This window comes from Panthera leo, chromosome E1, assembly GCF_018350215.1.
Source record: "Panthera leo isolate Ple1 chromosome E1, P.leo_Ple1_pat1.1, whole genome shotgun sequence".
NCBI classification, from domain to species: Eukaryota; Metazoa; Chordata; class Mammalia; order Carnivora; family Felidae; genus Panthera; species Panthera leo.
In genome coordinates, this window is record NC_056692.1 from 46,082,635 (window position 1) to 46,100,383 (window position 17,749).

General features: G+C 43.7%; 1 protein-coding gene across 2 annotated transcripts in view; it reads left to right on the plus strand.

Moving 5' to 3' along the window:
• Nucleotides 1-17,749, plus strand: part of MAP3K3 (mitogen-activated protein kinase kinase kinase 3) — a 60,432-nt gene that overhangs the window by 30,539 nt on the left and 12,144 nt on the right. For both annotated transcript variants that reach the window (XM_042916000.1, XM_042916001.1), the window contains 3 exons: nucleotides 1,658-1,771; nucleotides 9,003-9,123; nucleotides 17,092-17,225. In XM_042916000.1, coding sequence (XP_042771934.1) covers nucleotides 1,658-1,771; nucleotides 9,003-9,123; nucleotides 17,092-17,225 — 369 coding nt within the window. The remainder of the gene's footprint in view (nucleotides 1-1,657; nucleotides 1,772-9,002; nucleotides 9,124-17,091; nucleotides 17,226-17,749) is intronic.

Genomic DNA, 17,749 nt, shown 5'->3' on the forward strand with positions numbered 1-17,749 from the left:
CTCTTACTGTTGAGTTGTAAGAGTTCTATATATATTCTGGATACTAGACCCATATCATACTTTCGCACAATTGTAGTTTGTTTGTTTGTTTAAGTTAAAGCCTACTCCAGTTATGTCTTTATCTCTCTCCACCTCCCACAACAGTTCTTGTTTATTCATGCTTTGAATGTTACAGGAAGGAATTCTTTTACGATGTGATAAGATTTGCAAATATTTCTCCCATTCCATGAGTTGTCTTGAAATTTTATTTTATTTTATTTTTTATTTATTTATTTTAAGCAATCTCTGCTCCCCACATGGGGCTCAAACTCACAACCCCAAGATCATGAGTTGCATGATCTTTTGACTGAGCCAGCCAGGTGCCCCTTGAAATTTTATTATTATTTAAAAAAAAAAAAAATTTTTTTTTAACGTTTATTTATTTTTGAGACAGAGAGAGACAGAGCATGAACGGGGGAGGGGCAGAGAGAGAGGGAGACACAGAATCGGAAGCAGGCTCCAGGCTCTGAGCCATCAGCCCAGAGCCCGACGCGGGGCTTGAACTCACGGACCGCGAGATCGTGACCTGAGCTGAAGTCGGACGCTTAACTGACTGAGCCACCCAGGCGCCCCGAAATTTTATTTTAAATACTGTTCTTGCTCTTTGTTTTCTCCTGGCCTAGAATTTAGTGTTGCCATCTCCTTTTATCATAACATGGGAACTGAAGAAATGAATTGGACTTTTGCTTGATTTTGTGTTTGCCACAAACGTGTAAGATCTGACATTTGCTGGGTCCTAGGCAAAGTGTACTTTTGCATTTTTTAATACTAAGTACTCATAGTGTCCTCTGCATTTAACAGCAAGTGAGACTTATCCATACCCTCAAGGGCGATCTCTTTAATACTTCAGGGGAATGAAAACAGAGGAAATTGTTTCTGAATTCTAGTCACTGATTTTTATCTTTAAACGTTAAGATATTAAACTCTGTTATGTGGCCTAAATTCGTGTTCTTATTTGAGTAACAGTTTTCATCCTCTGCCTATCCCCCTCCTCCTCCTATGCCTTCTCTGCTTGTTGTGTTAATTGCAGCACAGGCTAAGGTGAGATACTTAATTAATTTGGGAAGAAATATGGGGCTTTAACTGTTTAGGATTTGATGCTTTGGAGAAAAGAGAATTTTTAGAGAGGAAGCTCTTCTCAGAAAGTATCTTGAAACAAACTACTGATGTGTTGCACAGCATGGATAAACTCAGAAACATTAAGCAAAAGAAACAGATACAAAAGACTATGAACTGAATTGAACATGTATGAATTAATAGGATTCCATTTATGTGAAATATCCAAAAGAGGTAAATCTACAGAGACAGAGTAGATTCATAGTTGCCTGGGGCTACAGGTGGGAAGAAGGAGTGACTGTAAATGGGCACAAGATCTTTTTGAAACAATGGAAACGTTTTAAAATTGAATTATGATGATGGTTGCACAACTTTGTAACTTTACTAAAAATTATTGAATTGTACACTAAGGAAAAGAAAAAATACCTAGATGGTTTGAATTAATTTTACGACCCCATACTATCCAATTAGATTGTTTTCATTCAGGTATTTTTTTTAATTTAGCCTGTTTCTAAACTAAAGACATATTTTATGATTCCCTTTTTCTGTGTCTTTGTCCCAGCTTTCCATCCTGCTGAAGAACCAAGATGATCTTGATAAAGCAATTGACATATTAGACAGAAGCTCAAGCATGAAAAGCCTTAGGATATTGCTGCTGTCCCAAGACAGAAATCATGTAAGTAGCCCCTCTGATGACCTGGCGGCTGGACAGAGGGCAAAACTTGCTGTGCTTTAAGAGTTCACCTGGTTTCCTTGACAGAATTTTGTATTCCTCAGCTGCTGCTAAAGCAAGCAAGCAGATACGTGGAGCCCAGCACAGCCCACTGTGCCAGCGGCCAGATAGCAGTTTGGATGTGATTTCACTGTGAAGTCAAGTCACCTGTGTTAAAGTTGCAGCTAAAGGTTACTTGGCTTGTGGCATGGGAGGAAGGAAAACATTTATGATTAAAGAGAAAATTCTTTTTCTCTATATTTATGTTATTTCCATTTGATTTGGACCCTAACAAGAGAGATTTGATGAGGGTGAAGGTGCTTAGCGAAGGCTGCTAGGGATTTGAGACTATCCTGTAGACCTACTCTTACAACTCCTCAGCAACCGTGCCTGTCTCTTGAGATACATGTAGGAAACAAGCTTTTCCTTCTTTTCAATGGGAGAAGGGCCATGGAGTGGAGGGCCTCTTGTAACTTACCAGCCACTACCTTACCAAATGGCAGGCGATCTGCAGAGGCCGTCAGAAGTGAAGGATTATCCCTTGTTAACTTCTGTAAAAGGTCCCTGGGGGCCTACATTTCACAAGAATGATTGCAATCTGTCTTCGATATCACTGATTCCTGTACCAGTTTTCTTGAGATGCATGTTCCTAAAGGTTTCTTGGCACTCTTTCCTTTCCCTTTGCTCGAAGACAGCTAGCTGTGACATACCTTCATGAACACACCATACCAGGACGGAGTTTAGGTGGAATGGTGCTCATGCTGACCATTTATTTTTAAAAAGACGTATTGATATTGGGCTGTCCTACTGATTAGGGGGGAGCACAAGAGAATGCAGTTAGGAGGCCTTAGGAGGGGGAAGGGCAGAGAGAGAGGGAAAGAGAGAATCCCAAGCAGACTCCACGCTCACCAAAGAGCCCAACATGGGGCTCAATCTCACAACTGAGATCATGACCTGAGCCAAAATCAAGAGTTGGACACTTAACCAAATGAGCCACCCAGGTGCCCCAAGAAGACATTTTCTAATATTACCGAAGTGTCCTTGTGATTGAGGATGGTCTTCTATGTCTTTTTTCTGGCTTTGTGTTGGAAAATATCCTGAAATGAAGTATATCCTTTATTATTTTATTTTTCTGTTCAAGTTACTCACCTCCTCTTTATAGGCTTTATTTCTTTCATAGGATCCTATCATAGGATCTAAATTTAGCCTAGCACCCAGGGCTTATCACTGTCTACCCTTGCTTTCAACTCCCCAGTCTCATCTTTCCACATTCTTCAGCATACTCTCCCCTTTCTACAGTTCTTACTTTTTGCTCTTTCCCAGACCGTGGCTATTTTTAGTATCTGGCTTGATTTACCTGCTACAGTTTGGTCAGTGTTTTTGCCTGAGCCATCTTGATTACTTTCTGTTCTTTTAGTCATTGGATATAATTTGTATACTTGTTTATAAGTTGCTTACTAATTCCCCTCTAGTTGTTGCATATTTGTACATGTTATCCCAAAAGATTATTAAGGTCCTTGAGAACAGGAGCTGTGACTTACTGTTTTGGAACCCTTCGCCACCCATCCTCTTAAGAAAACACAGTGAATGCTTCTTGATTATTAGCAGAAGTCAAGCAGAAATTGTATTCAGCAAATCTTCTATATGGAAGAAGCTAGAATCGGGGTTTGGTTTAATGATGTGATTGCTTGACTGGGAGCTAGCACACTTGATCATGATCCCTCCATTCCCATGATGAGAAGGTATAGACAACTCGATTCTTACATCTACTTTCCCATCCATTAAGGGGTGTACATGGCTGCAGAGACTGATACAACACTGTGAGCTGCCTGAAAGACGACCATCTGAGCTCTGATACCCAAGGCATTGCATTGCATTGCATTGCATTAGATGTTGCATAAAATAAATGCCACACTGATGCCTCTCTTTCTTTCTTCTTTCTTTCTTTCTTTCTTTCTTTCTTTCTTTCCTTCCTTCCTTCCTTCCTTCCTTCCTTCCTTCTTTTTATGGAACACTTCATGAATTTGCATGTCATCCTTATACATGCTAATTTTTGTATTATTCCAGTTTTAGTATTTGTGCTGCCAGAGCAAGCACTGATGCCTCCCCTTCTAAGGACCTATATTTTAAAAAATTACTATAAAGTCAGTATAACTTTTTAATAAAGTTTAAAAAAGAGAGAACTATCCTATGTAATCCTATCAGTATGACACATTGATTGATATTTACATGTACCCCTGTAGCTTTTGAGCATATGTGTACATACTTCAAATGTTGTCATGGTAGTCATAATTTTCTCAATTATTTTTTCACTTAATATTGTCACGCACATTTTTCTATGTTAATATGCAATCTTCATAATTATAATTTATAAGGGTTCATAATTCCCTTGAGTGGATATACTATAATAACCATTTTTGTTACTGTCAAGTCATTCAAGCTTTTTTTTTTATTATTTTTTTTTTTTGCATTTATAAAGATTTACATTTAAGACTAGCAGTGGTAATGGTGGTGATAAAACCTTTCTTTGGGAACTTCCTCAGCTAGACCTCAGACTTCTTAATAAACACAAGTATCATGATCCAGATTTGCTACGTGCTCAGGAATCCCACCTCCAGAACAGTGCTTCTCTAAGCATCTATGATGCAATGTCAGTTTTGTTCTGATTTCTAGTCTGTCATGCATCAGTTCCTTTTAAAACACAAAAACTGAAAAATGGAAAAGGAAACCAGTGACATACAAAATACAAGACCACAGTTTTTATTATTAGATTCAATAGACAGAAAGTCAGTCTGCCAAATTGCTGTAAAAGTCTGTACAGAGTTATTCTCCGTTTCTGTATTTACCTCGTTGAGGACTGTTACGCCCGCCTTGTGGCCTGGTGCCAGCCTACAGATCATACTTTGGTATGCTGCTCCAGGATACCATAGCACCCTGCCTGCCTCATCTCTTGCTGGCAACTCTCAGCCACTTCGTTTCTCTACTGAGTTTCTTTTCTGTTTAGCAAGCTATTGCCTCATCCACCTATTGTTATCACTTATACCTTTACTTCCCTTCTTATTCCTGTTTTTAAATGTGCGGTCTCAAAAAATAAATAATAAATAAATAAATAAATAAATGTGTGGTCTCTTCTCTCTGAATTCCTTTTCTGCTGATCCTTCTATGACAACTTCTAATCTTTCCTCTGCCTTTACCCCTCACCAAGGTGTATATCATACCCCTCCCACCTCACCTGGCCAAGGCCATGTCTTAGGCTTCAATATTGTTCTCACCTGAGAACTCCTGGATTTTGGTCATCACAGAGTCTGAAGAGCCTCTCTCTAGCCTTACTTTCTCCTGCCCTTTTAAGAAACTTCACCATCTCCTTCAGTAGTTCTTGCCACATTAGGCCTGTGCCTGGAACCATCACCTCTTAGATTATTGCTATTACAGACTTCTCTAAACATGTGTGCATCTGTTAGTTTATCTTTCCTCTCTTGATCTTATAACTTCCTAGACCCAGCTTTTCTATTCTCTTAAAGTAATCTCAAGCTTAACATTCTTTTTTTTTTATAAGAAGGTTTTTTATAATTTTTATTTTTTATTTTTTTGAGAGAGAGAGCAAGCAAGTAAGCATGGGGCGGGGGGGGGGGGTGGTGGGGGGGAAGAGAGGGAGGGAGGGAGAATCCTAAGCAGGTGCCACACCCAGCACAGAGCCCAACACAGGGATCAATCTCACGAACATGAGATCATGACCTGAGCTGATATAAAGAGTCGGACACTTAACCGACTAAGCCACTTCAAGCTTAATGTTCTTTTGTCACTTATATCCGAATATGATAAAAACTAAATACCCAGCCACCTTAAACTGAGTATGGCATTTTATTTTATTACCTCAGATTCTCCCTGACAAAAGTAAACTTCTAATCTTCTCTTCCAAATGTTGCCCAGTTCCCAAATATCCCATCAATGAGTTTGATGCTATCTTGTCTGCTATTTAAGTTCAAAATATCAAGGACAATATGAAGAGTAATCCATTCTTTTTTGTCTTACTAAAATAATGGGGCAAGTGCAAGAAGACAGGATCAAAGTTGTTGAGTGGCATAGCTTCAGTCTGGTCCCTGTTTAAACATGGAAAGATCTTACATGTGTAAGTGCTTTTGTCTCTCATTGATTCTTGCAACTTTGAGGGGTCCAGGGCAGGTATCTGTTCTTGCCAGTCTAAACCTGGGGAGACTGAGACAGAGTGGCTTGCCTGAGGTGAAGCAGTAAATGGTGACAGAACTGTTCTAAAATCCAGATGTTCTGTGTAGTTCAGTATCTATCAGTTACCATCCAGGATGGGGATCTTAGAATTATTGTAGTCCTTGGGAAACCTCCTCCAGGTTCCTCCACAGTTTGTTAGAAACAGAACAGAAAATATAACATTGCCCATGGGGAGAAGTTGTGAGATGTTATGTCACTCTCTTCCCCACAGCTCAGAGGGCAACCGAACTAGAATAGGTCTAAGGGAAGATGAAATTTTCAAGGGGTTGAAAATTCACTTTTATATGTGAATAGCTTAAAAAGCCTGGAACTCTTTAGTCTGGAAAGGCAGCCTAAGCATATACGTAATCAGAATCTACGAAGCACTGAAGAGTAGGGATAATGAAAACACAGATTTAGTCACCTTGTCCTGCTTTGGATGAACCCCTTAAATATTGGGGGGAATATTTGGTGCAAAGTCTCTTGTTGCCACCCTCGAGGCAGAGGCCTGGTGAGATCCAGGTGCCGTTTCTCACTTGATGCTCCTGCGAACCAAACTGACGCAACCACACACACACCCCCCTTCCCCCTGCATAGTTGAGCCTACTTGTTCACTTTGTCTCATACCACCAGATCTCTTAGCAAGGTAATTTGTGAATCCACTTTTGTGACCTTCTTTTCTGCTGATTTTCTAGCTTCCAGTCACTGCAATCTTTATGAAATTGGTTCCCTGGTAATTTTTCATGTCATTTGTATCAGCCAGACACACTGCTACCTGCAGAGTCCTTCAGTGAGGCACGGGGTAGGCAAATGCCACCTTCTGTTTGCTGTCTTTAGAACGTTCTGCTGGCTACCCACTCTATACCTGTGGGCTCTGCTTTCACTCCACTGCTGTCCCCTTTTGGTTTTCCTAGTCCCACCTTCCTCCTTCCTCTCTTTCCCACTTCTCTGTCTTGTTCAAGGTTCCCTGAATCCTTGCATGAACCTCATCTTTGTTTGCCATGCCATTGCCTTTTATCCCCTTAAATCAGGGTTTTCAAAATTGACTGAATATTACACACACTTGGGGAGATTTAAAAAATACCAACCCTTTGGCCCCAGCCCCAGAGATCCTGTTGTAGTTGGTGTGAGGTGTGTTTGGCCCCACAGGCAGCTCTTTAAGTGGGTGGCTAGGGTTGGGAACCGTGACCTTAAATTGAAGTGTCACTCTCCTCCTAAGACCTCCTGCTCAAAGTGTGACCCATGGATCAGCAGCATTAGCATGCCTGGAAGCTTGTTAGAAATGCAGATTCTCGGGGCACCTGGCTGGCTTAGTCGGTGGAGTGTGTGACTCTTGATCCCAAACCCCATATTGGGTGTAGAGATCACTTAAAAATAAAATCTTTAAAAAAAAAAAAAAAGAAAGAAATGCAGATTCTCTACTCCATCCCAGACCTACTGAGTCAGAATCTCTGTTTTAACAAGGTTCAAGTTGGATTTGTGCACATTAAAGTGTGAAAAGCCTGCTTTGAAACCTTCATATGTTTTCCAACCTGTTGCCACAACTGCAGCCTTTCCTTCTGTAGGTCTGTGCTTTTGCTGGCCGTGGAACCTACTTTCTCATCTCAGCTTTTAGAGTTTAGAATTGAGAGTTTAGAGTATATGTTCTTTGATACATTTCAAATTCACGCCACCAAGATTTCTGCAATAGGCCCTGTGTGTAAGTAGGTGTCCTCGGTGGGGGGGAAGGGGGAGCGCTCATCATGTGGCTCTTCTCTTTCTGACTGCAGGGCTGTGGCCTTCCCTTGCCCTTCACTGGCCTGCTTCCCCAGTATGTGGCTTTGACTGTTTTTTCCTTTCTGACTCTCAGCAGAGAGCTATTGCACATCGGAGGCTTCTGCAAGAACATTCACTTCCCCTTGGTTCTGACTTCCCGTTAGAGCAAGACAGTTTGTGAAGACAGCCCTGCATGTGATAAAGTCTGGTGTGGGGAGACCAGAGGAGGCTGCTTGGCAGCTGAATTACCCCTGAAAGCGGGAAGCCTTTTTCCTGGAGGACAGGATATAGTTTGTTTAGGTCAGACTTTTTTTTCTTACGTGAGGTAGAAGAGCTCGAGAAGCAACTAGAAATTTGACCCAAGTTCTTTAGAGTCCTGACCTCCCCTCCCCACTCTCTGGAGTGCTCTGCATGTTTGTGACTGCATCCTGATGCCACTTGCTCACCACTGAGCTTCAGTTTTTAGCTTTCTCAGTGCAAGGGCACCCCTTTGTTGCTTTGATTTTTTTTCTAGGGCTCACTGGTGGCTTGACTGGGACAGTGCCAGAGCAAGGGTGCATGTGGTAATGTTGACGATCCCATTCTGTTCTGAGATCCTTGACCTCTGGCAGAATGGTACCTTTGATAGCCTTTCCCAGATGAACACAATCCTGAGATGGTTTTCATGGAAAGCCTGGTTATGTTAATCAACTGAGACTTTGCCTTAATTTTGAGGGAGTGATTATGATTGGGGCAGAAGCAGCACATCAAGCTACTTTGAGAAATACGTGTTTATCACCCAGATTTCTGTTGCGCAGGGAGGTTGCCATCATTCTCTATTCTGACCCCCCACTCAGCAGGTGATCTCGCTGCCGAAATAATTTCCTGCTATTTTTCCCAAGCTCTCTGGAGAATTTTATGAGGGAGTGTTTACAACTGTCTTTTCTGTTTGGCATATTATTATAGGAAAACTTGTTATTCCTCCATGCCTAGGTCATCACTCTTTAAACTGGGGCAGTGGGTCTCAGTACTCAGATAACACTGAAGCTGTAAAACTACTGTGAGGAAATAGTGATTTGCCAAGACATATTGAGGAGTGAGATTTGGGGGAAGACTGGGTAGCTCATGTATTGAAAGCATGAAGGCAGCTAAGAACATGAGTCTTAGGGAAGGGGAGGAGGCCTTTCTTGGCCTGCCTGCCTAAAGATAGCTCAGCTTTTTTCCTCTTATCTTGCAGACCAGTCCCTCTCCCCATTCTGGGGTGTCCAGGCAGGTGCGGATCAAAGCTTCCCAGTCTGCAGGAGATATAAATACCATCTACCAGCCCCCCGAGCCCAGAAGCAGGCACCTCTCTGTCAGTGAGTATTTCACCCCTTTTTTCCCTGTCATCTAATTTATCTGCCCATGCTTTTTAAAAATCAAATATTTATTAATTAAAAAACCATCATTTGTAGATTACTACCCTGTGCAAAATAATCCTCTGTGCCTTTATTTGGGGGGAATGGGTAGAGAAATGACTGGAATAGTGTCCCAACCCTCAAGGAGCTTATAGTGTAACAACATGATGGCATGACCAAGTTCCTTTTGAATATGTCTGAAAAAGTGATCTCCTCAAACATCTGCTTGAAGACCTCCAACGACAGTCTACTCTCATTTTTTGTAACGTTTATTTATATTATTTTTGAGAGACAGAGCATGAGTGGGGGAGGGGCAGAGAGAGAGGGAAACACAGAATCCAAAGTGGGCTCCAGGCTGTGAGCTGCCAACAGAGAGTGCTACGCGGGGCTGAAACCCACGAACCATGAGATCATGACCTGAGCTGAAGTCAGATGCTTAACTGACTGAGCCACCCAGGCTCCCAGTCCACTCTCATTTTTGACCATCATTTTGCCAAAGAACTGGGGACTTGTGAGGTTAGGAGTCAGGTCCAAGTTTGAGTTTTGACCTTAGACCTCTTGCTTATGATTCCTGAAGAGTCCTTATGCTCTGAGGAAGATGTTGACCAATGAAACTCTTAGAAAATCAAACTAAGTTGTCTGGAAAGGACAGGAGACTGTTGACAGAGTATATATGATTGGCTAACTAGGAAGAAAGCTATGTAGCTGCTCCCAAGCCTCCCCAGGAAGGAAATCTAAGTCAGGTCTGTGCCTTATGCCAGATAATCCAATATTGTACTGGATCCCATTTCCCAGAGTCTGAAGAGAAAGCCACGTCCTGAATTGTGGCATCTGTATCAAAAGGGAAACCAGGCCTTCAAACATTTGTGGTGAGGTTACTGCTGCTGCTAGGAAGGCAAGTTCTCTTCATAAGGTAGAATTGCATCAAATTAAACTGCTCTCTGAAGATCTTGAGCTGAGCTTGGGGAGTTCTGAACATCATTCCTGCTGCTGAGCCTGTCTGTGAGTGATAAGCAGGAAGAATGTGTTACTAAGGCACTGACTTTGCCTTACTGAGTAATTTCAGGAACCTGAGCAAACACTGGTAGTAAGTGTTGCCCAGCTGAAGGTCCACATATGAGTTCCATATTTCTCTAACATTGTAAATAACTGGTGGCTATGTTTTTAATAAGCTGGTTGAGGAGAAAGAGCAGAACCCCAGCAAGGAGACACCGTCCAGAACATCTCTAGTCCTCGTATCCAGGTGCCCTGACTCTGCCAGAATGGCTTCTGTTCCAGAACCCTCAGAGAGACTGAGGGGCTGGAGGAGGGCAATATTGTTCATTTGTACAGTAAGCAGTGAGGATCGACATGGGGCAGTGATTGGTCCATTGGGCCTCCTGGTCCTAAGCAAGAGCCCATGATTTGTGTGTAGAGGCAGGGCCTAAATGCTAGGCATTGTTGTGAAGAGCCATGTATAGAATTTCCTTGTCTGAGAATGCTGAGGAATAGGATTTTTATGAAGTAGTTCCTTTGTATCTAGAGATTGGGCAGTACAGCCTCCCAGCATGTATAGATCCTGGGTTCCTTCGTTCAGCAAGCATGATGTACCAGCCATTGGGCTGAGATGAGGGCTACAATGGACACATGTACAATGAGGCTGCAGTGGAGGGCAGGGTGGGGTGGGAGCACAGAGCAGGCAATAACTGACTCTGCCCAGGCTTTGGAGGTCTTCCACAGAAGAGGAAACACCAGAGCTGACACATGAAGATTTGTTTAGCATAGAGATATTCAAGGCACAGGAAGGGGTACCTGCCAGACATAATTGAAAAAGAAGGTGTTGGGTTCCAAGAACCCCAGGTGGTGTAGAGTGTGGCTCAGAGATCATGGGGGACTTCTATAGGCAAGGATGAGGGGAGAGGGCTTTTTGACTGTTAGCCTGTGGAAATCTCACTTGTGCTTCAGACTGGCTGATGTATTTGGAGGAGAATAAAGGAAGGTGAGAAAGGATGCCTGGGCCACTTCCTAAGGAGCCTTTAATGCCCTTGGGCTTATTGGTAGGCAGTGGGAAGCCACTGAAAATGTTGGTCCCTTATGCCCATCTCCGTTACAGTGTTTGTCACATTATCTCCGTATCAAATGACATTTTTATTCATTCATTTATTCACTTCAGGTTTAATTGTCAAAATATCAGCTATGTGCCAGAAACATGGGAAGGCAAAATGACCTGGCTTCTGCCCCTTATGTCTCTTGTAGATGCATAAGACAATTTGTCTTTGGGAAGACAAATACTTACTTATCATGAGATTAATGTATGACTTACAGGCTGTGGCTGAAAGGTGTGTGGTGCTATGAGCATGTATAACAGAGGGATGTGCCCTGACTTGGGGGGCCAGAAAAGCCGTAGCCTATGATCCGGAGCATGCATGTGGGAATTTTGCAAAGGGAAACAGGGAAGAAAGTCTGAGGCAGGGGGAGCTACACGCGTGGAGGCCTGCTGGCTGGGGGAATATGGTGTGACTGAGAAACAGAAAGAAGCCCTGAGGCTGGAGAGCTGAGAACAATGGGGAGGAACCATCTAAGGCCAGGGAGGGAGGCAGAGCCTTAGGGTCCATGGTCCTATGAGTAAAGATTTTGATCTTTAATGTTGAAAGCAGTGAAAATCCACTTTCTTGTTTTTAAAGTGAATAGAAATGGGTAATGTGACATATTCCAATTTGTGTTTTGAAAAGATTGCTCTAGCTACATTGTGGAGAACAGATTACAGGGGAGCAAGAACAGATCAAAGAGAAACCATGTTGTGCTGTTTCGAAGGGGCACATGCACCCCAATGTTTATAGCAGTGCTATCGACAATAGCCAAAGTATGGAAAGATCCCAAATGTCCATCGACAGATGAATGGATAAAGAAGATGTGGTATATATATACAATGGAGTATTACTCGACAATCAAAAAGAATGAAATCTTGCCATTTGCAACTACGTGGATGGAACTTGAGGGTATCATGCTCAGTGAAATTAGAGAAAGACAAATATCATATGACTTCACTCGTATGAGGAATTTAAGAGACAAAACAGATGAACATAAGGGAAGGGAAGCAAAAATAATATAAAAACAGGGAGGGAGACAAAACATAAGAGACTCTTAAATATAGAGAACAAGCAGAGGGTTGCTGGAGGGATTGTGGGGGGGGATGGGCTAAATGGGTAAGAGGCATTAAGGAATCTACTGAAATCATTGTACTATATGCCAACTAACTTGGATGTAAATTAGAATGAATGGATGGAAGGAGGGAGGGAGGGAAGAAAGAAGAGAAACCATGTTAAGGTAATGCAGTTTGGTCCAGAGGAAGAAGACAGAAGCTTGGATTAGGCTGGTGACAGTATTGGAGAGAAGGCACAGGTGTATTTGAGACATTTAGAAGGTAAAAACAACAGAACACAGCATTGTGGTGGTTCTCAAAGTGTGGTCTAGGGTGGGGACTCAGTTCAGGGGGTCCCTGAGATCCCTTCAGGGGGTCTGCGGTTTGCCTTTTTACTGATTCTCTCATGAATATACATTGGAGTTTTCCAGAGGTTACATGCGTGAGGTGATGTCATTGCTCTGATGGCTAATAGAATGTGTGCTTGTGTATTAATGTGTTTTCAAAAAAAGTTGTTTTTTAAAGTTTATTTATTTATTTACTTATTTATTTATTTTGAGAGAGAAAGCACGAGTGGGGGAGGAGCAGAGAGAGAGAGAATCCCAAACAAGCTGTATATTGTCAGCACAGAGCCCAGCTTGGGGCCTGATCTCTCACGAACTGTGAGATCATGACCTGAGCTGAAATCAAGAGTCAGATGCTCAACTACTGAGCCACCCAGGCGCCCTGTGTGTTTGCAAAATTTTTGAGCTTTAATATCTAATACAGTGAATATCAATTGATAAAACCCTCTTAATAAAAGCTATTTGATGTCCTTGGTTTTTAAAGTGTAAAAGGGTTCTAAGACCAAAGATTTCAGAACTACCATGATACTATATTGATTTTGCAGGGGTTGAATGAGCAGGAGATAAGTTACTGGTTTATGGATCTGGATGAATGGCACTGCCTTTCACCAAAACAGAAACAGTCGACGAGAGCCTGGTTTCGCGTGCTGAGAAGAGGCAGACCTGATGTTTTAGAGGTTGAATTAGAGGTGCCTTTGAGAGACCTAAGAGGAGATAGCAAATGAACAGTTAGATATACAGGTCTCTAGAGGAGAAAATCAGGACTAGAAAAAAAAAATTAGAAATTGTCCAGCTGAAGCCATGTGCCCAGGTGAGGGGCCCTAAGGAGAGACTGCAGAGTAAGAAGAGGCCTAGGACTGAGCCTTAGGAACCCAGACACTTTATGGCCAATTAGGGGAAGATGAACCTGCAAAGGGCACAGCAAAGGAGTGACCAGAGAAACAGGAGGGGATAGGGGGAGGCCTTACATGGTACCAGCCAGGTTGGAAAGGGCAGACCAAGGGCAACTTGTCGTTTGGTCCACAAATGTCTGAGTGCTTGCTGTGTTGGTGCAGCATAAGGCTGTTTGGAAATGGAAGGAAACAGGAAGAGGAAAGAGTCAGGGTTTAAGCATTGGGCAGTAGAAAAAGTGCTTGGAGTAGAAATGGGGTCAAGAAGCCTTAGCCATTCAGCCCCCAACCAGCAGGAGCAAGTGGGGTTTTCCTCCTCCCTCCACCAATATGAAGGAACCTGTATTTAGTGAGAGACAGTAACATGCACGTCATTCAGCCCCCACCGCACCGTGTTCAGTGATGGGGAAGTGCAAGTGCAATTTTAGGTCACGCTATTTGTTTGAAGTTTTTCCTTATATTGAATTGAAAATCTGCCTTCTCTCACATTACCCAGTGACTCTGGTACTGCTCTCTTGAGCAACACAGATGTACAGATAACATCTTTCATCTGACAATTTTTCAACTATTTGAAACCAGTTATGTTTACTTTTTGTTCTTTCCATTGTAATATACATACCTTGAATTTTAATTTTTTCAAGCCAATTAGTCTATTAAACTAGTTCATGCTAAAAACTAAAAACAAGCAACAAACAAACAAAAACAACTAGGTGATGAGTTAACCCAAAAGAAAGATCCCTGTGGGGAGATCTTCAGACAAGGCAGCTGGAGTTTCCCTATGTGACGATGCCCTTCCTCCTGTCTTTGCCTGTAGAAATTTTACCCACCTTTGAAGCCAAGCTCGAGCACCATTTTTTCCCATATACATTGGGTGGTGCCCTTAACCCATGTAGCCAAGCCCTGCCACCTTCTGACTCATGTTCCGTCTAGTGTGTCTTGTTAAGTGCCTTTGCCTCTGTTCCCGCTCCATCTTATTCCTTGTCTTGCTACTGCAATCCCACAGTTAGGCAAACCAGATTGCAACCCCTAAGGAATGGGTAGTGGGGGAGCAAAGGCAATCAGTTCTTTCAAGGAGCTTGGTGGTGAAAGAAAATCAGAGATGGGTTAGTGGTTTATAGGAGAGCCAGACTGTAAGCCAGAGATCTGAGCATGCTCACCAAGAAGGGAGGCGCAAAGTCAGGTGAAAAGAGTGCTGAGGGTGGTGCCAAAGGAACCGTAGGGAAGCCGACTCCTGTGGCAGATGAAGCGAGGAGTGCAGGTAGAGGGTCCAGAATGCTTTGGCCAAGGGAAGGAGAGAAGGAAAAGTTCAAGCAGAGGAGGAGAGAAGTGTTGAAAGGATGAGGTGACTGGAGGGAGCCATGGCAGCAGTGGGGTAGAGAGCTGTGCACAGTGCAGACCTCCTGTCCCCCCTGTCCTGGTGCAGTCGGAAGGGCGGGGCCTGGGATCACACAAGTCAGCTCCCTTCACTTCCACAGGGCTCTTCTCCTTGCCAGAAATTCTTCTGTGATGCTAGATGAGACCAGAAACTGTTTAGTAGTGGTGGCAACTTCAGAATAAAATGGGAATTTTGAAAGTTGAAACACATTAGGATGTCCTCCGGGTCTCATGGGATGAAATGTTCTGCACAGCCTGGTCCAGTGTGAGCACACTAAGAAATACTGGTTAAGACTTCCCACTGAAGAAGAAAAAAAGATTCAATTCCTCCCCCAATCTCATCTGCCCAGCAAGAGACAGCAGAGTTTAGAGAAAATAGTTGATGTCCAAAACAGCTATCTCTTTGTACTTGGAATGACCTGCACATTAACACTGACCCCAAACCCTAGAACTCCCTGCAGAGGCAACTTCCTGACTGCATCAGCTTCCTGACAGGAATCTCCTATGAGAATGGGTAGAATCTGAGAGCCAGTCTTTCAGCTTTGGGTGAGAGTTTTGCTCGGACTCTGCACTATGGGTTAAGGACCTAGCAGAGAGCTGGCATGGCCCAGGAGGAGCACAGACGGCCGGCAGCTTAAAGCCCTGGCTTTCTCCTTATGTGTAGAACACCATCATGCAAAGCAGTGGGCCACTCTGGACACAGGCCTACTACTCTGCTTTGTTGCTTCAGCTGTTGCTGCTGGGGCCCCTTGGCACAAATGGCCTCATGAGAATAGAACAAGATTGGGCTGGAATGCCAGGGAAGGGCATCCTAGAGAGCCTGCTGTCCCTGCCATGCCTGCTTTCCAAGGCCTGAGTTGAGTGGTCTTGCTTGCGTAGTGCTGTGATTTGTGTTGTCTAGCTCACTGCTGTCTCTGCTGGTAAATGTGGGCGCATCAGTGAGTCTTGCAGTCCAGTGTCCTGTCCTGTTCAGGTCCCTGTCTTACTTGTTCTCGACTGCTGTTGTAGCCCCCAATTTCTGAATTGAAGATAAAAACAAAACTGAAAATGCTCTGGGGCAGTTCTGCCAACTCCTGGTTTTTCCATTTGCTTCCTCTGATAGCCATTGGTTTGGGGAGACTTCCCTTTCCTGCCCCAAGCTGTGGGCCTGTGCACAATAGCCCCTGGCCCATTGCCCATCAGATAATAAGGCTGGCTCTCTGCAGGCAGCAATGTGTATTGGAAAAAGTGAAAGTCTCTGGCTGGAAATAAAAGCTCAGAAAACCTTTGCTATTTTCCCCCAGCCCCTCCTGGGTCTGTAGTGCTGGCCTTGTGAGTCAGTCCCATCCTACCTGGAAAACCAGGGGAGAGTTCAGTGGCAGCTGGTGAAGAAGAGAATGGATGTTGCATTCTTGGATATTCACCTAGGCACTCCGTGTAACAGACTGGGGCAGTTCATCCTGTCTGGGGATAGTTTAGATCCCTGTCTGGGGATTTCATCAATAAGTGGGTTTTTCTTTTTCTCTCATCAGTCCCTTACAAGAGACATTTTTGTTCATTCTAGGTCAGATGTGTAATACCTTTTTACCCCAGCACGTATTGCTCAGGGTTCAGGTGCACAGAGTAGAATCCACTCTAACTAGTTTCAGGAAGAATAGATTTAGTGCACATCTTGGCTTACAGGGTGGAGAGAGAGAGAAACAGACACCACAGAGCTACTCCCTCTTCTGTAATCTGGAAGCTACCAGATTCAGAAGCACAGTGCCCCTCTGCTCTGCTTCACACCACATACATAGAGGATGCCTGCGTCTGTGTCTTGACATCGGAAAAACTGGAGACCAGGTGTGGGGCCTCTGGTAACACTGCAGCAGGAAAACCGCGGCTCCCATGACTGTGTCCAGGAGCGGTAGGAATAGCAGGAAGCCATCTCAATCTCACACAAGTGCGTCTGATTGGCTGGACCCCAGGGGGTCTTAGATGTAATAGCTTTTAGCTGATTAACTTCGAAAGTGCAGGAAGGCATACCTGAAGCGTGGAATGGATCTTGAGTCTAACCCATTTTATCGGCCACATACAGTGAAGGAAACGAATGGAATTCTGCTGAGCTCCTACCTTGTACCAGCCTCTGCAACAGACATTTGGTCTCACCTGGTCCTGTGTCTGCTCCTCTCAAGGGCACATCCTGGGCTCTGTTGTAAAAGATCTTGTTTCTGTGCTCTAGGCTCCCAGAACCCTGGACGAAGCTCACCTCCCCCTGGCTATGTGCCTGAGCGGCAGCAGCGCATTGCCCGGCAGGGGTCCTATACCAGCATCAACAGCGAGGGGGAGTTCATCCCAGAGACCAGTGAGCAGTGTGTGAGTATGGGGTCCGGGATATGCCTTGGAGTATGTCAGACCAAGGCTATAAAGGGGCTTCTCAGTGGTCACTAAGAGCGACTAAGAGCACTCTGAGCTCTTAGAAATCACCTTCAGTTCCTTGCCATTTGGCTCTCTCACAATATGGCAGCTTCTTCAAGGCCAGAAGGAGAATCTCTTGCTCCAGTCTGTGGATCATAAAATGTAACATAAAGATGGAGTCATCAAATGTAACATAATCACAGGAATGAACATGCCACCCTCTTTGCCATAGTCTGTTGACTGGAAGCAAGTTACAAGTTCTCCCCTTATTTAAGGGAAGGGGTTTATACAAGGCTGTGACTCATTGTGGGGGTCACTCTAGGGTACGTCCTCCAGAACAGTTTACCCATTTCAATGGCTAACTTTTTAACTAGTGGCTCGCTTGATGAAAATGACATTTTAGCTTAGTGAATTCAGCGAGAGCGAGATCTCCGGCTTCGTTCTGAAGTCTTGTCACAGAGCTTTGCTTTGATTGCGTAAGA